Here is a 24,431-nt window from a genome sequence, read left to right on the forward strand (position 1 = left end):
TCTCCTCCCAGTCATTTTGTGCTTTCCTGCACTCTGACATTGTCTGCCTCCATGCATTCTTCTGTGTTCTGTCAGCGTGGGAGGACAGCATGAGCTCAGAGAACATTTCATCACGAGAGCGTTTTTTTCGCCTTCTAATCTTCGCTAGCCTCTGGGAAGGAGAAGATCCTATGATCCTTGAAACACATGCAGCTGGTGGAGAAAAAAAAGGGACAGTGAGCAGTCAGCAGAGGTATATAAAAAGACACATTTTATAGAACAATGGGTACACTCTCACGGTAAACCTTGCTGTTAACATTACATACATAGCACATGTGCTTTCGTTACAAGGTCACATTTTGCCTCCCCACATCGCGTGGCTAACCCCTCCCCCCTTCCCGTGGCTAACAGCAGGGAACATTTCTGTTCAGCCACAGGCAAACAGCCCAGCAGGAACAGCCACCTTTGAATGTCCCCTTAAGAAAAGCACCCTATTTCAACCAGGTGACTTTGAATGATATCACTCTCCTGAGGATAACACAGAGAGATAAAGAACGGATGTTGTTTGAACGCCAGCAAACATTCGCTGCAATGCTTTGTTCTGCAATGATTCCTGACTACGTGCTACTGGCCTGGCGTGGTAAAGTGTCCTACCATGGTGGACAGAATAAGGCTGCCCTCCCCAGAAACCTTTTGCAAAGGCTTTGGGAGTACATCCAGGAGAGCTTTATGGAGATGTCCCTGGAGGATTTCTGCTCCATCCCCAGACACGTTAACAGACTTTTCCAGTAGCTGTACTGGCCGTGAATGCCAGGGCAAATTAATCATTAAACACGCTTGCTTTTAAACTATGTATACTATTTATAAAGATAAACTCACCAGAAGTCCCTTCTCTGCCTGGCAGGTCCAGGAGGCAGCCTTGGGTGGGTTAAGGGGGTACTGGCTCCAGGTCCAGGGTGAGAAACAGTTCCTGGCTGTCAGGAAAACCAGTGTCTCCGCTTGCTTGCTGTGAGCTATCTACAACCTCGTCATCATCATCTTCCTCATCCCCAAAACCTGCTTCCATGTTGCCTCCATTTCCATTGAAGGAGTCAAACGACACGGTTGGGGCAGTGATGGCTGAATCCCCTAAAATGGCATGCAGCTCATCATAGAAGCGGCATGTTTTGGGCTCTGACCCGGAGCGGCCGTTTGCTTCTCTGGTTTTCTGGTAGGCTTGCCTCAGCTCCTTAAGTTTCATGCGGCACTGCTTCGGGTCCCTGTTATGGCCTCTGTCCTTCATGCCCTGGGAGATTTTGACAAATGTTTTGGCATTTCGAAAACTGGAACGGAGTTCTGATAGCATGGATTCCCTTCCCCATACAGCGATCAGATCCCGTACCTCCCGTTCAGTCCATGCTGGAGCTCTTCTGCAATTCTGAGACTCCATCATGGTCTCCTCTGCTGATGAGCTCTGCATGGTCACCTCTGCTGATGAGCTCTGCACTCACCTGCAGCTTGCCACGCTGGCCAAACAGGAAATTGAAATTCAAAAGTTCACGGGCCTTTTCCTGTCTACCTGGCCAGTGCATATGAGTTGAGAGTGCTGTCCAGAGCGGTCACAATGGAGCACTCTAGGATAGCTCCCGGAGGCCAATACTGTCTAATTGCATCCACAGTACCCCAAATTCGACCTGGCAAGGCCGATTTCAGAGCTAATCCCCTTGTCAGGGGTGGAGTAAGAAAATCAATTTTAAGAGCCCTTTAAGTAAAAAAAAAAAAAAAAAAAAAAAAGGACTTTGTTGTGTGGACGGGTGCAGGGTTAAATCGATTTAACACTGCTAAATTCTACCTCAACTCCTAGTGTAGACCAGGGCTGAGATACTAGGGTGATAGAGGCTATACAAACACCTAGATAGATGTGCAAACATCACATCTTTATGCCTGATGGAGGAAATGTTACACGTTTCTATTTAAAGACAGCTGTGTACATGAAAGAATTTAAAAACGCATTCCAGTTGCTTGCTGTATTGGAGAGGGATAGAACACAACTGGCATTTTAAATGCAGGCGCAAGCAACAATCATCAATTTGCATGCAAGTTTTAAATCTCTCAGAGTCATGTGTGAACGATAACTGCAAGCACGTGAAAAAGAAACAGTATCTTAAAAATAAGGCGTATATGAATAGAACAGCCTGATTCTTGGAATGAAAAACTAATATTCAAGTTTATAATGAATTTTGCTCAAAAATACAAAAATGAACATCTTGAAACATATTGGAAAGAATTAGATTCACCTACATCGGTGCACACTGTTCTGGAGCTGTTGTATTTTTTTTCTGTACGGGAGCATTTTCTGTTCCCCGTGGTGTGGCACTGTGCAGCATCCCAGGAGGATGATCTGATGGTTTTCGCAGAAGAAATTAAAAAACAAAACAGGAAAACAACCCAGCTCTTAATCTAGACTGTTTGGGAAAGCAATCCTGTAACAGCCCATGTGGCATGGAGATAGGGAGTTGTGCATTATCTCAGGTGCGCAATGAAATATCACAAAGGTGAAATTCTGGCTACATTTAAGTTAGTGGGAGGTTTTCTGTTGACTTAAATGGTCCAAAATTTTACCCTAGATGTGTAAACATAAGTCTCCATCCTGGTTTTTTTGCCACAAGGTTTTAAAATACTCCTCTACACCCCCTGTTGTTGCGTAAGAAAGAAAGAAGTGTGGCATAGGTCAGGGAGAGTGGGTGGTTCTCTTAACTGCTGGTCCTGAAGCAATAATTCCAGTGTGCAGCAGCTATTATGTTTAACATTAGTTACTCCTGCAGCTCATTTTGCCTCAGATGTCAAAGATCTGCCTACACATACATATAAACTAAAAAGTGAAAAAACAAGAGTTGAAAAAAAGAGTGAAGTCAAAATTAATTGGCCATAAATTTAACAGAAGTGTGGTAATGACATTAATGTAAGCAAGCAAGAATTATTATTATTTATTTGTATTGTGATAGTACCTAGGAGCCCTACTCATTATAAAATTCATTGGTTAGGGAATTTAGAAACTTTGCTTTATATTTTCCATATGCAAAGAGGATGCATACTGTCAGTCTACAAGGCTTTTATTTTGATTAAGGAAAAAAACCAGAAAATAAAAAAATATAAAAAAAAATAATTTGTTGTTGTGGTTGTTGCTGAAAATTGAAAATTGTTGGTTTTTAAGAGGAGGTATCAATGTTTTCAATGAAATTGTCCAGGGAGGTGGGGGAACCCATTTTCCAACCAGTTCTATTACCAACCTCAAAGTTTTTGTTACTGTTGTAAAGATACTTACATCCAGTAAATTCCACTCTAGGTGGGACGTGAGAGTTCATTAAAGTAAGAAGTAGGAAAAAGAAGTCAGATTTGAAGTGTGTGGGCTTTGTATTGGGAGTTTTGCTTCAATCCTGATCTAGCTAATGTTAACAAAAGTATAATTTGGTATCCAGCTGAAGACTAGATACATGAGGGTACATTAGCTAAGGTTTCATGAGTAAATCCACAGCGAATAAAGACTTAATTCTGACTTAGTGGCAAAGGTATTTCTTTTAGATGACCATCTCTGGTTTCTATTGTGATCATCTTGCTGGTTGTTAAAGATATTATTCAGAGTTTTACTTATTATTAGAGTTATTATTAAGAGATGTTGTTACAAAATTATCTGTTTGATTTTAATACCTGGATCAACACTTTGAGTCTAGCAAAGACATTTAAGAATGGTGGAGCTTGGTGTGGAAAAAGGTGCGCTGACAACTGAGTTTAATATGTTTCTACCTGTTTCACCACTTTGAATCAGAATGCAACTTTATTGATAGTAATAAAAGTTCTGAGTATGTTGCTACCCGTAGATTCCATGAACACGTAAAAATGTTCGCCGGAGTTTGTCGCCTTAGCAGACTATTTTTCAGCGTGATATATTAGCCCATTTTTGTAGTAACTTTTTTTTCTGACTCTACTTCTCTGGGTATTTTCATTATTGTAACTCTGCTTACATTGGTCTCCCTAAAATTTCAGAACAAAAAAAAGTTGGGGTTACCTAAGGCAACCATTTATTACATACAAATACAACATTATGAATAGACAGTGCATAAAGATATTTATTGTATATTAAAATTTACAGTAGTACAAGTAGATTAATTTTATTTAAATTAGTTTGGCAGACTCTATACTTAATTTTTTTTCTAAATTTAAAGGATCTATTTTTCAGTGAAGCCTGCAGAGGCCAGTGATTACTCATTGTTGCTGGGAAACATTTCCAAAGGCCTGAATGGGAGTTAGGCATCTACCCGTCGTTGAAAGTCACACAGAATGCCAGCAAGGTTGCCAACTAATGCCAGTTGTAGTGGTTGTTTTATTGTAGACATTTGCCCATTAAGAACTACTATCAAACAAGAATTTATATTTCTCCTTTTTAATTAAAATACAGCTTTGTCCTTTCCTCTAACATATTTGAAATCTTAAACAACAATAGGTGACTCGCTATACCAAGGTTGCCATAAGAGATGCCTGTACATTAGTTTAGTACTGAGGGGACAGTGCCATCTGTTGAATCACCAGCACCGCTTCCCATGGAAGTCTCCCATCCAAGAACTGACTAGCACAATCTGGTGTCATTTATTAAATGTGAGCCCAAGGTGGCCTGGCTTATCATCCAAATACCTAGGAAAATAACCTTGATAGAAAATGTCTATAGTATTTTCAGCTGTAATGACCTGAAACATGGAGCTATAAACCAGCCAGAATACCGATAGTAGTCTGGGATCTTTCACAAATTCCAACAGCTAATGACAGAGGAATGTGGACAAAAAAGGAACAACTCTGGCTATACAAGTGTGGAAAAGACTCAAAACACAGACTGCTGTAATGCTAGTTAAATAACTTAGTCACCTAGAACAGTGTCATCCTCTCCCATGAAAATAAATGGATGATGGGTAAGCAAAACTGATATGGAAAACTGTGCAGTTCCCTGTGTAGGCTTTGATTGTCTCCATACTATCTGACTCCTGTGTGGAGTTTTCAGTGCCTTATTTTCTTTGAGGCGAAGGCTTTGTGGCATATGGTGGGAAATCTGCTGATTTCAAGCTATCAGCATGGAGAGCTTGCCACTGCATGCTGATGCCCAATGTCCTAGTCTCCTCTGGTAGCCTGGCTTGCCTAGGAGCTAGTTAACCATGGCTGCAAGTACAAATAAAGTTAAAGCTTCTCTGAGTAGCATTAGTGCCTGATTGATTTTCCATTGAAAAACCCATTGGTTTTGGAGGTATAATATACCCTTTTGAGTGCTTGCACTCAGCTCTGTCCCCAAGCTATGACCCATCGAACACATGTGGCGGTCCAGTTGCATCATGTATAGGTAAAGGATTCCTCCATCTTAGAGAGAGAGGAACGATGCCTTGTGAGCTCTACTCCTCCCACTCATCAGCCAGGTTTGGTCAGGACTTGTGCTATTTTCATTTCCTCTATACCTCCCAATGGAGGAAATCATATGACAACTCATGGTTTATAAAACTGACTCCAAGGCTGTCTCTCTAGACTCAGACTGTCCTACTTCAATAGACCTTATGCCACAGGAATATGAAGAATAGCTCAACAGTTCTCTAGCAGTGTCTGAACCATAAAAACGTCCGCTAGTTGCTTTTCTTTCTCAGCTTCTTTATTTGTATTCATTCTAACAGAGAGGTGAACCTTGCAGTGATTTAGTGATTTACTGTGAAGAGCTACTAAAGAAATTCAAAATAGGTAAATAGTTTCAATTTACAAACAAAGCCATCAGCTTCTCCCCTGCTCCAGGTCATCATAATAGTATGTTGTTACTGTCTGAAGTGTCCTCCTTTAATAACTGGAGGATAGGAATAACAAGGAATACTTTGTTGAGCAAGTGATATGATTGACTGAATACCTTCTAGTGCTTTCAGAAGCTTTAAACCCAGCTGATTGAATGCTGCTTGGTGAATATTTTATCATGCCCAAGGCACCTGCCAAAACTAGATGAAGATTCCATTTTTAAACACATCAAATAGTAAATACTTAGCTAAATATTTTGTCAGCTACCAAATAGGAATTTGGGTAATAAGAAATACATCATACAATTGATGTAAAATTGAATAAAGAGTTATATTTATTTACTGTAAACCTATACAGCATATCAATGGTGAATATTTCAGAAGTTATACTGTACACTTTTCTGAAATGATACAGTAAAGATACTGGCTAGTTTCTAAAAAGCTAGTTGGCAGAATGAAGCAAGGACCTACACTCAACTCAACGGCATTTCTATCTATTTGTTAACACTAGTTGTGATCTCTGGTTGTGCTTTTCCTATTAGGAAATGTTCTCTTTTCTGTAAAAATCTCTCTCTTGCAATCAGTTTGTGCTCAATCTCGTATCTGACATCTTGGTGTGCAGCAGGAGGGACCCAGCACTACATGCTACAAAGGCAGATTGCTTCCTTTCCTGTTGTGCTGCTGTGAGATTTTAATGTCATGGGTAAGGAGTCCTTCTCTGTACAATGACAGCTGTGGGCCTTTAACAACTTCTTGTGAAACCAATTACCCATTTGGATCAGTTTTGCCTTCAGCAGGGGCAGTGATATTTCTCTGGCCTTCTCTTTTTAGCATATAAATCTTTCTGTGTGTTAGGTGATAAGCTTTGTGGGTGATATTTCAGAGCCACTTTTGAAAAGGTTGGCAAATGCAGGTCTCTAGTTGTAGTGGATATATGTCTAGTCACTGGGTATATGTGTTCTGTTACTGGTTTTGTTTAAAATTAGGGGAAACATGATAGTATTTTAGGGTCTACAATCATCCTGAAAAATGGCATGCTGCTGTTGTCCCTTCTTCTGACACCAGTGTCCTTTTCTGACACCAGTATAATGCCTCTGTTCAGCAGTAACAAATATCTGGAGCCTTGCAGGTCAGCTTCCCAGTGGAGGAGATATCAGTGACATAGAATTTTGAGTATATGCTAAGTGTAACTTGTTTTATTTATATCCATACACCAATTCTAGAACAAAGGTGGTCAGACAGCATGCACGGCAGTCAATCCCTTTTTCCAGGAATCTCAGCCCTGCAGCAACACAAGTTACTGCCTCAAGAATTTATTTTAATCAAAGCCAAAGGCAGATAGCAAACTTTTCTGCTGCTCACAGAACTCCCTCTCTTCAGAAGCTACCTCCTACAGAGAACCCTGCCTAAGAAATACTAACAACAGCACAGCATGTCTTCCCAAGACTGAACATTATGTTACACACTAAAGAAAAAGAACTTGAAAGACTATGTATAAAAGCACCACTTGGTGACACCTGCCATAACATTATCTATTACTAGTTACTGTCGAGGTTATTCAGGAAGAACTGAGTCTTTGATGTCAGACTTTTTGTGTCAGGAGTAGAGTATGATCAGTGATAAATACTATCTGAACTAATGTTGATTTCTGCCTTTCCTTTTTCTGTTCCTCCCCACACCCTCATCCCACATTTCTCTTCAAACTGTAGACTATATATATCTTGAATATCTTGAATAAACTTGGTTGATTTCATCTTGTGTGTTTCTCTTTTTTTTCCCCTTGGTATAATTAGACATTATTGTCTGTATGGAATCCCATAAATTGAAAAGTAAATGAAGATAAATCTCATTCTTTTGTTGCCTAATACAGGCCTCGATGCACTACTGTAAACTTGTACCAAGGTCTTCAGAGGTAGTAAAAAAGCAGGCTGCTGACCCATTTTCACACCCAGACAAGTAATGTAAAATCAGCTTTACCTGGAATCTTTGTTTTCTTACTCTGTATATCCATCTTTTAAAATACTGTGCGCCAATTTTTTGAAATGTGGGTACCTTAATAGATTTCCATATTTGGATACTCAAAACAAACTGCCCATATGAAACACTTGTGTGTCAATTTAAGCATCTAAATGCATGGTTTGGGCATCCTATTTAACCACTTACGTTTGGAAATTGAACTCTTTGTGTCCAATTGTGCATACACATACATACGTGCTCTTGCTCTGCCTATATAATACAAATATTAGGCGGAACCAAAGATATATAGCTAATTCTAAACAAGTGCTTTTATTTGCAGTACTTTGAAACATTCAAAATAGTCAGAAGTATAGATTTGTGTTTTGTCTTTTTCTTCCCCCTTTTCTCAGGAAACGTCATGGTGCTGTGGTCGACCTGCAGAACATCAGTATTTAAATCAGTAACAAACCGCTTCATTAAGAACTTGGCCTGCTCTGGGATCTGTGCCAGTCTAGTCTGTGTGCCTTTTGATATTGTCCTTAGTGCCAGTCCACACTGCTGTTGGTGGATCTACACCATGCTCTTCTGTAAAATTGTCAAGTTCTTGCATAAAGTCTTCTGCTCAGTGACCATCCTTAGTTTTCCTGCCATTGCTTTGGACAGGTAAGAAATTAAATTTACTAGCAAAGTGTCCTTGATTTTCTTTATTTCCTTCCCTGCTTAATTACAGACATCTGAATGTTAAATATTGTTTAATGGTGCCTTGTGCCAATATATCAACAGCCTCCACCCCAGCTTTGTGTCCACAAAGTTCAATTTCCTTCCACACAAGTATGGATATAAAGATTAATCTCTGTTGTGTAGAACAGTTTCATTTCAGTTTATCCTGATATCTATGGACTTCACAAAGGGTTTTTGATATGCAGATGTACCTTCAAAGATGCTTCTATCCTCTTATTCCTCCTGTCATTAATCCTTCTTAGTAACAAGTCTTTGGGATGAACAAACTTCTCGGATACTTGTCCATTAACTCACTCATTATGTGATTAATACTTTCTGATCCCACCTATCTTGAGGCAGATCTCTATTAACATGGAAAAGTACAGTTTCACATGAGTGGTTCTGTGAGCAAAATACAAATTTTTGGTTCCAGACTCATGCAAAATTATTATTTGTATTACCATAGTACATAGGAGCCCTAGTCATGGACCAGGACCCATTGTATGAGGCGCTGTACAAACATAAAACAAAAAGATGGTCCCTGCCTCAAAGAGCATACACTCTAAATAGACCAGACAGACCTAGGGTGGGGAACAGGGTACAATGCACAAGCAGAGTGAATGGTGTGATGGCAGCAAACATCATGTTATTTCCACAATTTTCTCACTCTCCTTAGGTAGGTATAGATGGGAGAGGATAAAGTAAATGGAAAGAAAAGGGAAGGGAGGGGGGCACTGAAGGCGAGAGGGTAAGGGGGACAGGGCAGGTAAGAAGGGCAGGTCTGGAGTAAAGCTGAGGTGAAGAGACTGTGAGGGAGGGTGAGGTTGGTGCAAACAGCCAATCAGCACAAGGCAGAGAAAGTACAGTCAACACAAGAGAAAGTTCTCCAAAGCATCAACAGTTCTTGCTTTGGCTGCTTCTTCTCCTACCGGCTGGAGACTCTGACTGGCTCCTCTTGGCAGCTTTCTGCCAGGCCACACAGTAGGCGGGGGGGAGGGGGGGCAGCCTGTGGGTCCTAGTGTCCCCCGAGTGAGCGGCTGTCTCCCTGTACAGACCTGGGTCCAACACGGTGTTGGACCAAAACTGAAATATGCAGTGTGTAAGATTAATATTGGGCAGGTTGGTCACATGACATAAGATAAATGGATGTTGCAGCTGCCAGAGGAAAGCAGACTGTCTTGTAAAAATAAGTGTGATACAAGTTAATTGCATAATTAATGCCAACTAAATTGACCTGACATCAAAGTTCTATGTTACTTGCAAGTAATGATCCCTACATTGTATATTGTACGAATGCTGTTTGTGCTAATCTGATAATGGTGTAGTTAACTTGAGTCAGTTCTGTAAGGAACCAAATCATCGATTGACTTCAGCAGGGTTAAACAAGGTATGAATTTCGTCCAATACCTTTCTATTAATATTGGGCAAAATATTGGATACTGCAGCTATGCCTGGAAGTGCCTCTTTAGCTTTCATTATAATTTCTGTATTTACTGGTCTTTATGATTTGACACTTCCTTCCCTATATGGTGTCTGACTGGGGAGAAGAGAGAATTATCCCTTAGAGTGTTGAGGATCTACTACATCCTGACATTTCAGGCATGATCAAGAGGGAGAACTGTGTTTCACCTAATGCAAACTAAATGCACGAGCCCAAGAAAAACAGAATTTTCAAATGGGGAAAAGTGATTGGCCCATAACTGTTACAGCACTAGTGTGCATCAGGATAATACATACAAGTAAACATAGGGATCAATCCTGCAGGGCTTCTGCCATCAGAGCTCACATTGATTTTTTAGTAGGAGATACAGACAGCCACTCACACAGGGCTTAGCAGGCTTGGTGCAAAATTTATATGCATATTGTTCCATTATATACATCCCTGTTTTGAAGGGTTTAGCTTTGTAATTATAATTTGCTACTTTGGCTTTCATTAAAAAGTTTGCACCTTGTTTGAGCAAATCTGGCTGAGTTTCAAGAGCACTTGGACTGATTAACGGTGGGGTGGAAATCACTAGAAACTCAAGTATGTTTTCCTTTGAGTTTTTGATGTTGTTCAAACTCTGAGCTCAAAAGGAAACTCAGGATGGGAACTCACCTCAACTAATTAAGAAGAAGTTTACAGGAAGCCCTATGAACCAAACTGGTGGTGTTTTGAACAACTCTATTTGACTAGACACATTTCCTCTTTACTATTCACAACTTAAGCATGGTGTTAGCTAAACCCAGTTCCTGCACTCTTGGTTTGTTCTGGTTTGAAGAGAGACTGAAAAAGAATTGTACTTTTCTCTTTAAACAAAAGGGGCTGGATGGGGCTGATCATTAAAACCTCTTGTTTTGTAGTTCCCTAGGCTTCATTAATTACTTGTGCCCCTGGTGAGATACTGTATGGACACTTTACAATGACTACTCTGTATACAAAACAGTTGTATCCAGTCAAACTAATCTTCATGGAGGGAGGCTTCTATCCAAGGTTGGTCTGCTATCAGCAATTTCAGCTTCTAATAGCATCTCTAGCAGTAAAAGCCATAAGGCATATCTGTGGTATCATGAGATGCTTTTGAAGTCTGATAGGTATTTTTATATTTACTAATTGGCTGGAGCTTACATTGAAGCTATTGTTCATCTCTTAACATCTTCAAGGAAGAGGATGTGGGGGTTTGCATGGCAAATTATTGAGCTGAGAAATATTCAAGATTCATATTCAAGCATCAGTATCTCAAACAAAAACCACTATACAGCTATCTGCGACCCTATAAGCAACAGGCACCGTGGTCACCAGTGAAACTGCATACTATGTGGGCCTCAGTAATAATATTCATGCCCTTCAGCATCAAAAAGCACAAGCCCCTACTACTTGATAAGGAGAATCCCTATGATTAGAAATAAGTCACCTAAAGGACAATAACACCACAAATACATGAGCAGATCCTGATTTTTAAAAGCTCAAACATCCACATCTGCAAGCAAAAAAGAATATGAATTTGAGCATGTAATTGGTTCAGTTACCACAGATGGATGTGCAAATAGCTAGGTATATTTATAACTATCCATTTACTGATGGCCCTGGGCACCACAACTTTTGAAAATCAAATCCACATTATTTTCTACAGTAGAGGGACACATGCAGTGCTACATACATTGCACCTAGATTGCACCAGAAATCGTATTGTATTGACAGGGCCTTGTACTTAAGCACCAACCATACTACAAAGCAAAATGTTTTAAAAAATTCTTGTACCTGTTTTTCATGCACATGCCAAGTAAAATTATATCCAATTTATTTTAGTGCTCTCTCTTGAAGAGTAGAGCTAAGACTCCTGAATTTTACAGCATTTATAGACATCATGCTTGCTTACACAAGGTGACTTACCACAGCCAAAAGCATGTATGCGACAGGACTCTCACTTCACTGACTTGCATGCCACATGCCACCAACTACTGCAACCATTCTCCAATCATATCAGCCAGGTATATTGTATTGCTGCTTACAATTACATTTTGTTTAGAAACAACATCCAAAGATATTCAGGATGAAGACATTGATGGTGCATTAGATTACTGATCTGGCAAAATCTATCCACATTTCTTATTGCCCTACATACAAATGTTGGGATTATTCTGTCCCTGTTTGTGACTTCTGACACTTTGGTTTTGGGGTTTTTTTTTGGTGCTAAGTACTTTGGGAGGTAATCCATCATAGAACATCCTTCAGATTAACATTGAGACTCTGGCGTTTTGAATGAACATAAATGTGCCTCAGTCATTATTATTCTTTTTTCTGAATATGAGCAGTGCAATGTGCATGGAGGTACGAAAATTATGAGAGAGCCACGTGGAAGTTTCAAGACCAGTATAAGATATTTTTAATGAATATAAATCCAGACAAAAATGTAATATAATCCTGGGTACGGTAGGGATAGCTATTGGCTGATCACTGACATGTGCTTCATAGAATCATAGAATATCAGGAAGGGACCTCAGGAGGTCATCTAGTCCAACCCCCTGCTCAAAGCAGGACCAATCCCCAACTAAATCATCCCAGCCTGGGCTTTGTCAAGCCTGACCTTAAAAATATCTAAGGAAGGAGATTCCACCACCTCCCCAGGTAACACATTCTAGTGTTTCACCACCCTCCTAGTGAAAAAGTTTTTCCTAATATCCAACCTAAACCTCCCCCACTGCAACTTGAGACCATTACTCCTTGTTCTGTCATCAGCTACCACCGAGAATAGTCTAGATCCATCCTCTTTGGAACCCCCTTTCAGGTAGTTGAAAGCACCTATCAAATCCCCTCTCATTCTTCTCTTTCGCAGACTAAACAATCCCAGTACCCTCAGCCTCTCTTCATAAGTCATGTGTTCCAGTCCGCTAATCATTTTTGTTGCCCTCCGCTGGACTCTTCCCAATTTTTCCACATCCTGCTTGTAGTGTGGGGCCCAAAACTGGACACAGTACTCCAGATGAGGCCTCACCAATGTCAAATAGAGGGGAACGATCACGTTCCTCGATCCGCTGGCAATGCCCCTACCTATACATCCCAAAATGCCATTGGCCTTCTTGGCAACAAGTGCACACTGATGACTCATATCCAGCTTCTCGTCCACTGTTACCCCTAGGTCCTTTTCTGCAGAACAGCTGCCGAGCCATTCGGCCCCTAGTCTGTAGCGGTGCATGGGATTCTTCTGTCCTAAGTGCAGGACTCTGCACTTGTCCTTGTTGAACCTAATCAGATTTCTTTTGGCCCAATCCTCTAATTTGTCTAGGGCCCTCTGTATCCTATCCCTACCCTCCAGCGTATCTACTTCTCCTCCCAGTTTAGTGTCATCTGCAAATTTGCTGAGGGTGCAATCCACACCATCCTCCAGATCATTTATGAAGGTGTGGAACTTCAGTTCTGTTCTAGAGCTAGACCTGTAAAGCCAGACTCTTGTTTAAGAGAAAGCAGAAACTGGTAGTCATTTGGCAACCCACATCATACTCAAACAGCTAACAAAACACTATCCTCATCTCCCTCCGTCAAGCCAGGAGACTGGCTTATAAACTGGAGTACACTTATAAAGTCTGCAGATGATACCAAGCTGGGAGGGATTGCAAGTGCTTTGGAGGATAGAATTAAAATTCAAAGTGATCTGGACAAACTGGAGAAATGGTCTGAAGTAAATAGGATGAACTTCAATAAGGACAAATGCAAAGTACTCCATTTAGGACAGAACAATCAGTTGCACACATACAAAATGGGAAATGACTGCCTTGGAAGGAGTACTGCGGAAAAGGATCTGGTGGTCATAGTGAACCACAAGCTAAATATGAGTCAACAGTGTAATGCTGTTGCAAAAAAAGCGAACATCATTTTGGGATGTATTAGCAGGAGTGTTGTAAGCAAGACACGAGAAGTAATTCTTCCACTGTACTCTGCGCTGATTAGGGCTCAAGTGGAGTATTGTGTCCAGTTCTGGGCTGCACATTTCAGGAAGGACGTGGACAAACTGGAGAGAGTCCAGAGAAAAGCGACAAACTAGAAAACATGACCTATGAGGGAAGATTGAAAAAACTGGGTTTGTTTAGTCTGGAAAAGAGAAGACTGATGGGGGACATGATAACAGTTTTCAAGTACATAAAAGGTTGTTACGAGGAGGAGGGAAAAAAATTGTTTTTCTTAACCTCTGAGGATAGGACAAGAAACAATGGGCTTAAATTGCAGCAAGGGAGGTTTAGGTTGGACATTAGGAAAAACTTCCTAACTGTCAGCATGGTTAAGCACTGGAATACATTGCCTAGGGAGATTGTGGAATCTCCAGCATTGGAGATTTTTAAGAGCAGGTTAGACAAATACCTGTCAGGAATGGTCTAGATAATATTTAATTCTGCCATGAGTGCAGGGGACTGGACTAGATGACCTCTCAAGGTCCCTTCCAGTTCTAGGACTCTTTGATTCTCTGACTGTTTGATCCCAAACAATCAATACATATATTCACATCTCTTTAAACTGTCCTTGTTTTTTGGCAGGTACTACTCAGTTTTATACCCATTGGAAAGAAAGATCTCTGATGCGAAGTCTCGAGACCTGGTTATCTACATCTGGGCCCATGCCGTGGTGGCCAGCATTCCTGTATTTGCTGTGACTAATGTGTCTGATATTTATGCCATGTCCACCTGCACAGGATCCTGGAGCTACTCCCTAGGCCACTTGGTGTATGTTATTATTTATAACATCACCACTGTTATTGTACCGGTGGCTGTGGTGTTTTTCTTTATGATTCTTATCCGCAGAGCACTGAGTGCTAGCCAAAAGAAAAAAGTCATCATAGCTGCCTTAAGAACGCCTCAGAACACTATTTCTATTCCCTATGCCTCCCAGAGAGAAGCTGAGCTTCATGCCATGCTGCTCTCCATGGTTATGATCTTTATTTTCTGTAGCGTTCCCTACATGACTCTGATGATTTACCGTACCATACTCAACATATCAGATATTTCAATCTTCTTGTTCCTCACTGCCATCTGGTTGCCTAAAGTCTCCCTGCTAGCCAATCCTTTGCTCTTTTTGACTGTAAACAAATCTGTACGGAAGTGCTTAGTGGGGACAATCGTGCAGCTACACCGGAGGTATAGTAGGAGGAACATTATCAGCTCTGGGAGTGTTGCAGATACCAACTTGGAGCCCAATGTCCGCTCTGGTAGCCAGCTTCTGGAGATGTTTCACATTGGGCAGCAGCAAATCTTTAAGCCAACAGAGGATGATGAGGAGAATGAAACAAAATCCATTGGTTCTGGTGACTTTCAGCAGAAGGAAATCCCGACCACCAGTTTAGAGGTAGAACAGACATTCGTTCAGAAATGTCTACAACACACCATTGCAGACTCGGCTGCTCAGGTGGCTCCTGCCATGCCAACAGAAGGCGAGCTGGTCAATGATAAATATTCAATGCAGTTTGGCTTTGGACCTTTTGAGTTGCCTCCACAGTGGCTCTCAGAAAATCGGAATAGTAAGAAGCGACTGCTGCCTCCCTTGGGGAATACCCCTGAAGAGCTCATCCAGACAAAGCAGCCCAAGTGTAAAGCAGAAAGAAAAATCAGCAGGAACAATAAAGTCAGTATCTTTCCCAAAGTGGATTCCTAGTAGGAGCAGGAGCTATGAATAACAAAGGAAGGCCACTTTCTACAGTACGTGATCCCATGGATCATTGTTATGCTGAAATTTGTTACAGGCTGATTTTTGTGCCAAATACATAAAAACAAAAGGGAAACATATAACAGAAGTGTTCCTTATGAATGTGTTTTCATCAGATATCTACTGGTGTCATTCCTGCTTTATTTGTGAAATCCAGACGGTAGTACAGGTCTGATTCACTTCCAAAGGGTACGTATGGCTTTGTGTACATTTCCTGTGAAACTTTCATGTTGTGATCTGGCAGCTGGTTTACTGGGCACTCCAGTGTTTAGTAAAATGAAAACATAACTATTCTGTGTAGCAGCAGCAAGCCAATAGGCAGGACTTTAGGGAGCACAAAATGGAGGCAAAATAGGTAGGCCATGCCCCTTCTACACAAAAATGGACAGAGCAAGTTTCTGAGGGTTTCATTAATGAAATATAAAAAGATGCCCTTTCTCTTTAGCTGATCTCTTACAGCAAAGTAAAAAAATTGCCATGTCAGGAACAGCCCCTAGGTTTCTTATGCATGTTACTTTCTCTTCCTTTTGTAGCCCAGTTATTTTCTCAGTTAAAGTATGCTCACTTTTGACCTAAAAAGGATCAACTAGCAGAGAAAGCCCAATTACTGGTGTAGGAGGCCCCCCCAGATTGTTTAGAAATTAACAGAAAAAAACTTATAAAATAGCCATTTCCTCCCTTTAAAAACAAATGCATTTCCTGTAGTTTAATGAAAAGTAGACTGTAGTCCATGTGATACAGTTTCTTCCCAAAGGAGCATGCATAGATGTGCCTAGGGCATGAGCCAATGGCAGTTAGATCCCATGGTGATGTGCATGGTGCATATGCCTACTGGGTGCATGATTTTGGCATGCTGTAAATCGCCAGAGTCCTGGGTAAATATGTGGTCTGCTTGTGCCCTTTTCTTTTGACTGTTTTGTGAAAACACAAGGCATTACCTTTATTTGCCTGCATTTCTCAAGGTGCAGAAATTGTAATACCTTTTTAAAAAGTGATGTTGCAGCAAGCTGATGGTTAGCCTCCGAACAGAATAAATGTAAGTGCCATTCTTTACTCTTGGCGGGAGTAGGGAGACAGCACAACCCCTAAATTTCCTTTTAGTGGTGGGCATAAACCCCAAATACTCTAATTGTAATTTACACCACTCATCTCATACTAGATCGGGGTGGCCAACCTGAGGCTGAGAAGGAGCCAGAATTTACCAATGTACGTTGCCAAAGAGCCACAGTAATACGTCAGCAGCCCCCGATTAGCTTCTCCCCTCCCCCGCTCCCAGTGCCTCCCGCCCATCATCAGCCCCATCGATTAGCACCTTCCCCACCCTCCTCGCACCTCCCGATCAGCTGTTTCATGGTGTGCAGGAGGCTCGGGGGAAGGAGGAGAGAGGAGCGAGGGCATGGCAGGCTCAAGGGAGGAGGCAGGAAGGGGAGGAGTGTGGGCAGGGCCTGTGGCAGAGCCAGGGGTTGAGCAGTGAGCACCCCCTGGCACGTGGGAAAGTTGGCACCTGTAGCTCCAACTCCAGAGTCGGTGCCTATACAAGGAGCCGTATATTAACTTCTGAAGAGCCGCATGTGGCTCTGGAGCCACAGGTTGGCCACCCCGTACTAGATCATCCAATATATGACTTTCACAGCAGATTTCCACACCTGGTGCCTAAATCCTTTGTGAATCAGAACCAAACTGTCCATTCTATCAAAAAGCTAGTCTATCTAGGAGTGCTCAGGCATTGTACTGTAGCTCACCTACCTTCTTGATTACAGATGTATTGTTTTGCGTATCTTGAATGTGAATTTTAAACTGTGACAGTCTGTAAGACAAACTTAAAACTACTGTACCCCTGGAACTTTAATCCTTGTTCAGTTGCAGGTGGCCCTTCCTTTCTTCTATTTCTGCATTTGCTGTTGTCTCACACTGTAGTTTATCAAAAGCACAGTTTGATGATACCCTAGTACTCTTTGTGCACACTTGTTCTCAGTTTGTAGTTTAGATCTTTGGTGCATGCCAAGCCCTCACCTGTAGCCTACTGCCTGTTTAGTAAATAGTTTTCTTTAAAACGTAGAGGTGAAGACTCTTGTCTAGTTTAAAATAACTTGCCAAATCTGACCAGCCCAGTGTTAAAAGAAAGAAAGAATTCTGCCTAGGCAGAGAATGATGAATAACTGTTCTTCCTTAGACACATCTGAATCATGACTGTGGTTTCAGATGAAGCTAAGGGTGATTCATGTCTACTAGTCACTCAAAGCAAACATTTTAACAAAAATGTGAAGAGTGGTTTTTAAACTCCATTGTAAACAATGTTTCTCGTCCTCTCCTTTTAGGTTGTTGCTATGCAAGTTTAGTTGTTCTCAGTCTGGGGGCCACAACAGCAGATGGGTCACAACCACCCTGCCCTTTCCATTTAGCAATATGGGAATGGGGTCTGGCTAGTGGAAGGGAGTGGAAGGTCTCAGGATGGAAAATGTTGAGAATCACTGTTGCTAGTTATTTTTTGTAAGTGTTGATAAAATATTGCAACGGAATATGTGTTTGTTTTTTCAGAGTTACTAGATCAGCAGCCTTTATTAACAACATATCTGAAAAAGAAAGCTGTCAGCTACTGCATCTTCCTTATAAGCTTTTGGTTAAATTAAACATTTGTGGTCTGCTTCCTAGTAGGCATGAGCCAAAGCCAGCAGTCTTCATCTGAACCTTTCCCCTTTCTCCAAACTTTGGGTCTTCGGAATGGAACCCAGCTGTGAACCTCCCTTGAAAAAACAAAGCCACCCTTGGTTTTGCCCATTCTTGCTTTCATGTTCAATAGAACAATGATAAACATGGAGTCAAATTCAATAGATTTACACCAGGTATGAATTTGGCCTTTTTAATCCTAAATTGTTTTGGAGGGTGACAGGTTTGGTTGTTTTTTATGATGAAGACAAACATATGTTTCCATTCACATTGAATGTATTTAGAAGCTGGCATGTATTTTTTTCAAACTGCCACTTGGGACACTGCATTGTTTCAGGAAACAAATTTGATTAGGATGCATTTTTTTTACATTTTAAGAATTGCTTTGGAATATAAATGATAGCTGGAAGCATTTTATTTTAGTCATTTTTGCAGCAGAGTTTATCCATTTGAACTTCTGTGAGAAATGTATGAAAGCACATCTTTTGTGTTCAGAGAAGGAATGAGCTCCTGGATAGAGCATAATACGGATGCTTTAGTCAGATTATAAGCAACCAACACTCTAATAGAACTGTAGTCAAAGAACAATACATCATTCAGATGAGTGATAATGAGCTAGGGAATATTTCACTTTTAGGGTGCTGGTTTAAACTCATGATAGATCACTAGTAACTGTCATTATCATCATAGGGCTTGTCACTACATTCCTTCACCAGGGTACCTCGTAAATGTTGGAGCAGGCTCATGCATTTACCTAAGGCTCTGCTCTGCACTGCCCAGGTGTTCCACCACACTATTCCAGTCATGAGAGTCTCAGATCTCCAGCAGAGCCCCAGATAGTCGACCTCTTCTAGGGTTGTCAACAAACACAAAAAGAAATTAACACATACCTGTGATAGTTCTTGGGGTACCCAGGACTGTGAGTCACCTTGTTACCCCCCTGCCTCCAGCATGAGGGAGACTTGCTTATACTTATCTGGGTATCAGTCCCTGACACCACCAGCCTGTTAGCCACCCAAGCACTCTCCTCTGGGCTGTAGTGTCCAGCCCCTTATCCACTAAACACTCACAGAATACCAGGTCTGCTGTCCCCAGAGGGTCAGTATACATGCCAGTTGTATGATTCAACTCAGGACGAGCACCTTGCTTAATACTCCAGCACTGAGATTACTCCTGGGGAATTCTGCACCACTGTGCGTGTGCAGAATTCATGTTCCCTGCAGAAAAATGACTTCCTATTCCTTTTAAGCTCTTCCCTCCAAGTCTGATATCTTTCACAAGTATAGCAGAGTGGGGCCGTCTGAGCCCACAATAGCTCATTAACCTTGTGTTGCCCTGTGTAGGGTTTGTATACCCCATCACAGGCTGTTTGTTTGCTTATGTACGACTTCTAGCTGTGCAATATGCTCTCTGGTAACCTGCTATGAGGAAAGAGCTAATGATCAAGAGTTCTACCTTCTGATCATCAAATCAAAGTGGGAGGGGGGACCCAAACACCCATTGCCATACTGATCATTGGGGAAAGTAAAGGAAATTGAATGATGGAAAAAGAAGGAAGAAAAGACTGAGGTAATTTGGGCAGGTAAAGAGACTGGAAGATAACCTTCTCCCTTTAAGAATACTGTTATAACCCTATAGAAGAAAGAACACAGAAAAATCACTCATAATAACTCATAATGTACAGAAAAATAAATCTTTTACAAGTAAAAGTACAGATTAGAAAACAATGTCAATTTCCTGTACCCAAGTACCCCTGAAAATAATGTAATATTTAAATAACATATGGGTTTAAAACAAAGCAATTATTCAGCATTGTAGTGCTGCATTGGTTGACTCCTCTGGCAACAATGGATTTTGATTGCATAGCAGGATACGCTTACATAGAAAGCCATGAGTCTTGTAGTACATGAGAACATTTAGTTGTTCTGAAGTTGTAGTAATTTAATGTATGCACTTGATTTTTAATATATATTTATACACACATGTACCTGTATGTATATTTTGCAGATAAAAAGCTGTCAGGTTTGCTCTACTCTGATATTTGTCCCCTTTTATAATCCTTTTCTCTGGTCAACACTAAAGGTCTGCTTTCAAGTAGTTTAATAATCAGTTTCTAAGGGGTTGTTGTAACCTTGTTTTGTATCTGGAATACACCACAAGATTTGAATTCCCAGTTTAATTAATCTTGTGATGTTTGGGGCTATTATGCCAAACCCTAAAACAATAAGACAAAAAATATTGTTACTTTTTAAGTTGCTAGCTTAACATTTAAAGTTGTATATCAAGTAACACTACAGTTTAAAAACAAAAAAACTAAGCAACAGAAAGTAATGGAAATGAAAGGCTGAGGGAAAGCTGACAATGTATTCAAATATTCATAGTTTACACAACATCTGGAATAAATGCATCTGCACCCTTGTTTCCTGTCTTCCTCTTGCTTCACCTGCCTTGCAGAGCTTTAGAATTCTGTAGGGTGTGCAGCTCCCTGTCTTGCTGTGTCCTGAAGAACTTGCTGTGTCCTGAAGAAGCTTCTCACAGCTCCCATCTCCTCTCCTTGCACAGCATGGCTCTTACAAAGCATGCAAGAGAGCATATCGACTTTGCAAAGTGGATTATAAAGAGCTTTTTAAAAGTAGCCTCTTTCTCTCTACTAGGCTTTAACAGCATATCTTTAGGTATGTATGGTTTAAAGTGTTACAGTCAAGCTTTTATTTTTTTAAAGCTAAAGAGCACTCATGAAAAGGTAAGAGACTGTATGATTTCAATAAAACTCATTTGTAAGGAGCCATAACTTAATGGTTCAGCTGACTGCCTTCAGACTTTCAAAACAAAAAGAGTATACCTGAAAAGCATTTTATTTAATTTGAAAAATACTTTTTTCTATGTAAAATTAGGGGTTATTAAAATAAAATAGGTGTTATAAATAAGTTATAGTGGTATCTGTACCTATGGAAATGCTGCTTTGGGACTAGTCATAGTAATCTTTAATAACCTATAATTCAAGGACACATCAATTTTCTTCATACAGAAAAAAAACTAAAACCCAAAAGCCTGGGTGCTAATCTGCAATAAAACTTTGACATCTGAACAAAATTAAACAAACCCACTCCCCCAGTAACTTGAACCCTGTTCTGTACAACTCTGAATACACAAGCTCTTCTACTTGAACTGAAAAAAAGCTGCAGCCTCCCTCCTGTTCCCTGGAGGCCAGAGAGAGAGAGAGAGAGGAACAGCAGGGGTGCTGCCAAGAAAGATCTTCATTTCATGTCAATTTTAAAGCTTCTAAACCAGATGAGGTCAGTGAAGAGTTCTGAAAGATTGATTTTTCTGGTTACTTTACTCAGCAACACCAAAAATGTGGAATCTAATAACATTTCTTTGCTCCTTGAGCTCCTCTTCTGCATACTCCGCGCTTAGCACTTAGAGGCTTTCCAAACACTGATTTGCTCTTCTCCCAGACACTACTCTGAGGTAGGTGCCAGCAGGTATAATGGCACCTTAAAGACTAACAGATATATTTGAGCATAAGCTTTCGTGGGTAAAAACCTCACTTCTTTAGATTCATGGAGTGAAAGTTACAGATGAAGACATAAATATACTGACACATGAAGAGAAGGGAGTTACCTCACAAGTGGAGAACCAGTGTTGACAGGGCCAATTCGATCAGGGTGGATATAGTCCACTCCCAACCATAGATGAGGAGGTGTCAATTCCAAGAGAGGCAAAGCTGCTTCTGTAATGAGCCAGCCAATCCCAGTCCCTATTCAAGCCCAAATTAATGGTGTTAAATTTTCAAATGAATTTTAGTTCTCCTGTTTCTCTTTGAAGTCTGTTTCTGAAGTTTTTTTGTTCAAGTACAGCTACTTTCAAATCTGTTATAGAATGTCCAGGAAGATTGAAGTGTTCTCCCACTGGCTTTTGTGTGTTACCATTTCTGATATCTGATTTGTGTCCATTTATTCTTTTACGTAGGGACTGTCCGGTTTGGCCAATGTACATGGCAGAGAGGCATTGCTGGCACATGATGGCATATATAACATTAGTAGACATGCAGGTGAATGAGCCTCTGATGGTGTGGCTGATGTGGTTGGGTCCTCTGACGGTGTCACTAGAGTAGATATGGGGACAGAGTAGGCAACGAGATTTGCTACAAGGATTGGTTCCTGGGTTAGTGTTTCTCTGGTGTGGTGTGTAGTTGCTGGTGAGTATTTGCTTCAGGTTGGGGGGCTGTCTGTAAGCGAGGACTGGCCTGTCTCCCAAGGTCTATGAAAGTGAAGGATCGTTTTCCAGGATAAGTTGTAGATTGTTGATAATGTGCTGGAGAGGTTTTAGCTGGGGGCTGTACGTGATGGCTAGTGGTGTTCTGTTATTTTCCTTGTAGGGCCTGTCATGTAGTAGGTGATTTCTGGGTACCCGTTTCGCTCTGTCAGTCTGTTTCCTCACTTCCCCGGTGGGTATTGTAGTTTTAAGAATGCTTGATAAAGATCTTGTAGGTGTTTGTCTCTGTCTGAGGGATTGGAGCAAATTTGGTTGTATCTTAGGGCTTGGCTGTAGACAATGGATCACGTGATGTGTCCTGGATGGAAGCTAGAGGCATGTAGGTAAGTATAGAGGTCAGTAGGTTTCCGGTATAGGGTGCTGTTTATGTGACCATCACTTATTTGCACTGTAGTGTCCAGGAAGTGGATCTCTTGTGTGGACTGGTCCAGGCTGAGGTTGATGGTGAGGTGGAAATTGTTGAAATCCAGGTGGAATTCTTCAAGGGCCTCCTTCCCATTGGTCCATATGATGAAGATGTCATCAATGTAGCAAGTAGAGGAGGGGTGCTAGGGGACGAGAGCTGAGGAAGCGTTGCTCTAAGTCAGCCATAAAGATGTTGGCATACTATGGGGCCATGCGGGTACCCATAGCAGTGCCGCTGACTTGAAGGTATAAGTTGTCCCCAAATCTGAAATGGTTGTGGGTGAGGACAAAGTCACAAAGCTCAGCCACCAGGTGTGCTGTGGCCTCATCAGGGATACTGTTCTTGACAGTTTGTAGTCCATCCTCATGTGGAATATTGGAATAAAGAGTTTCTACATCCATGGTGGCCAGGATGGTGTTTTCAGGAAGATCACCAATGCATTGTAAAAAGAAAAGGAGTACTTGTGGCACCTTAGAGACTAACCAATTTATTTGAGCATGAGCTTTCGTGAGCTACAGCTCACTTCATCGGATGCATACCGTGGAAACTGCAGCAGACTTTATATACACACAGAGAATATGAATTGTTTCATATGAATATGAATTGTTTCATATTCTCTGTGTGTATATAAAGTCTGCTGCAGTTTCCACGGTATGCATCCGATGAAGTGAGCTGTAGCTCACGAAAGCTCATGCTCAAATAAATTGTTTCATATTCTCTGTGTGTATATAAAGTCTGCTGCAGTTTCCACGGTATGCATCCGATGAAGTGAGCTGTAGCTCACGAAAGCTCATGCTCAAATAAATTGGTTAGTCTCTAAGGTGCCACAAGTACTCCTTTTCTTTTTGCGAATACAGACTAACACGGCTGTTACTCTGAAACAATGCATTGTAGTTTCCTCAGAAAGTCGGTGTTGTCTCGAAGATAGCTAGGAGTGCTGGTAGCGTAGGGTCTGAGGAGAGAGTTCAAATAGCCAGATAATCTTGCTGTAAGAGTGCTGATGCCTGAGATGATGGGGCGTCCAGGGTTTCCAGGTTTATGGATCTTGGGTAGCAGATAGAATACCCCTGGTCGGGGCTCTGGGGGGGTGTCCGTGTAGATTTGTTCCCGTGCTGTAGCAGGGAGTTTCTTGAGTAGATGGTGCAGTTTCCTTTGGTACCCTTCAGTGGGGTCAGAGGATAGTGGCCTGTAGAATGTGGTATTGGAGAGTTTCCTGGCAGCCTCCTGTTTATAATCCGACCTGTTCATTATGACTATACCACCTCCTTTGTCAGCCCCTTTGATTATAATGTCAGAGTTGTTTCTGAGGCTGTGGATGGCATTGCGTTCTGTACGGCTGAGGTTATGGGGCAAGTGATGCTGTTTGTTCACAATTTCAGCCTGTGCACGTCTGCGGAAGCACTCTGTGTAGAAGTCCAGTCTATCATTTCGACCGTCAGGAGGAGTCCACGCAGAATTCTTC

The 24,431-nt window shown here is 41.3% G+C and overlaps 1 protein-coding gene across 1 annotated transcript in view; it reads left to right on the forward strand.

The window, feature by feature from the left end:
- GPR176 (G protein-coupled receptor 176) overlaps window positions 1–20,703 on the forward strand; it is a 77,480-nt gene extending 56,777 nt beyond the window's left edge. Inside the window, exons 2-3 of the mRNA XM_048853126.2 lie at window positions 8,138–8,390; window positions 14,457–20,703. Of these exons, the coding sequence (XP_048709083.1) occupies window positions 8,138–8,390; window positions 14,457–15,567 (1,364 nt within the window). The 3' untranslated portion in view covers window positions 15,568–20,703. The remainder of the gene's footprint in view (window positions 1–8,137; window positions 8,391–14,456) is intronic.
- The last annotated feature ends 3,728 nt before the right edge of the window (window positions 20,704–24,431 follow it).

The sequence above is a fragment of the Caretta caretta genome, chromosome 6 (assembly GCF_965140235.1).
Source record: "Caretta caretta isolate rCarCar2 chromosome 6, rCarCar1.hap1, whole genome shotgun sequence".
NCBI classification, from domain to species: Eukaryota; Metazoa; Chordata; order Testudines; family Cheloniidae; genus Caretta; species Caretta caretta.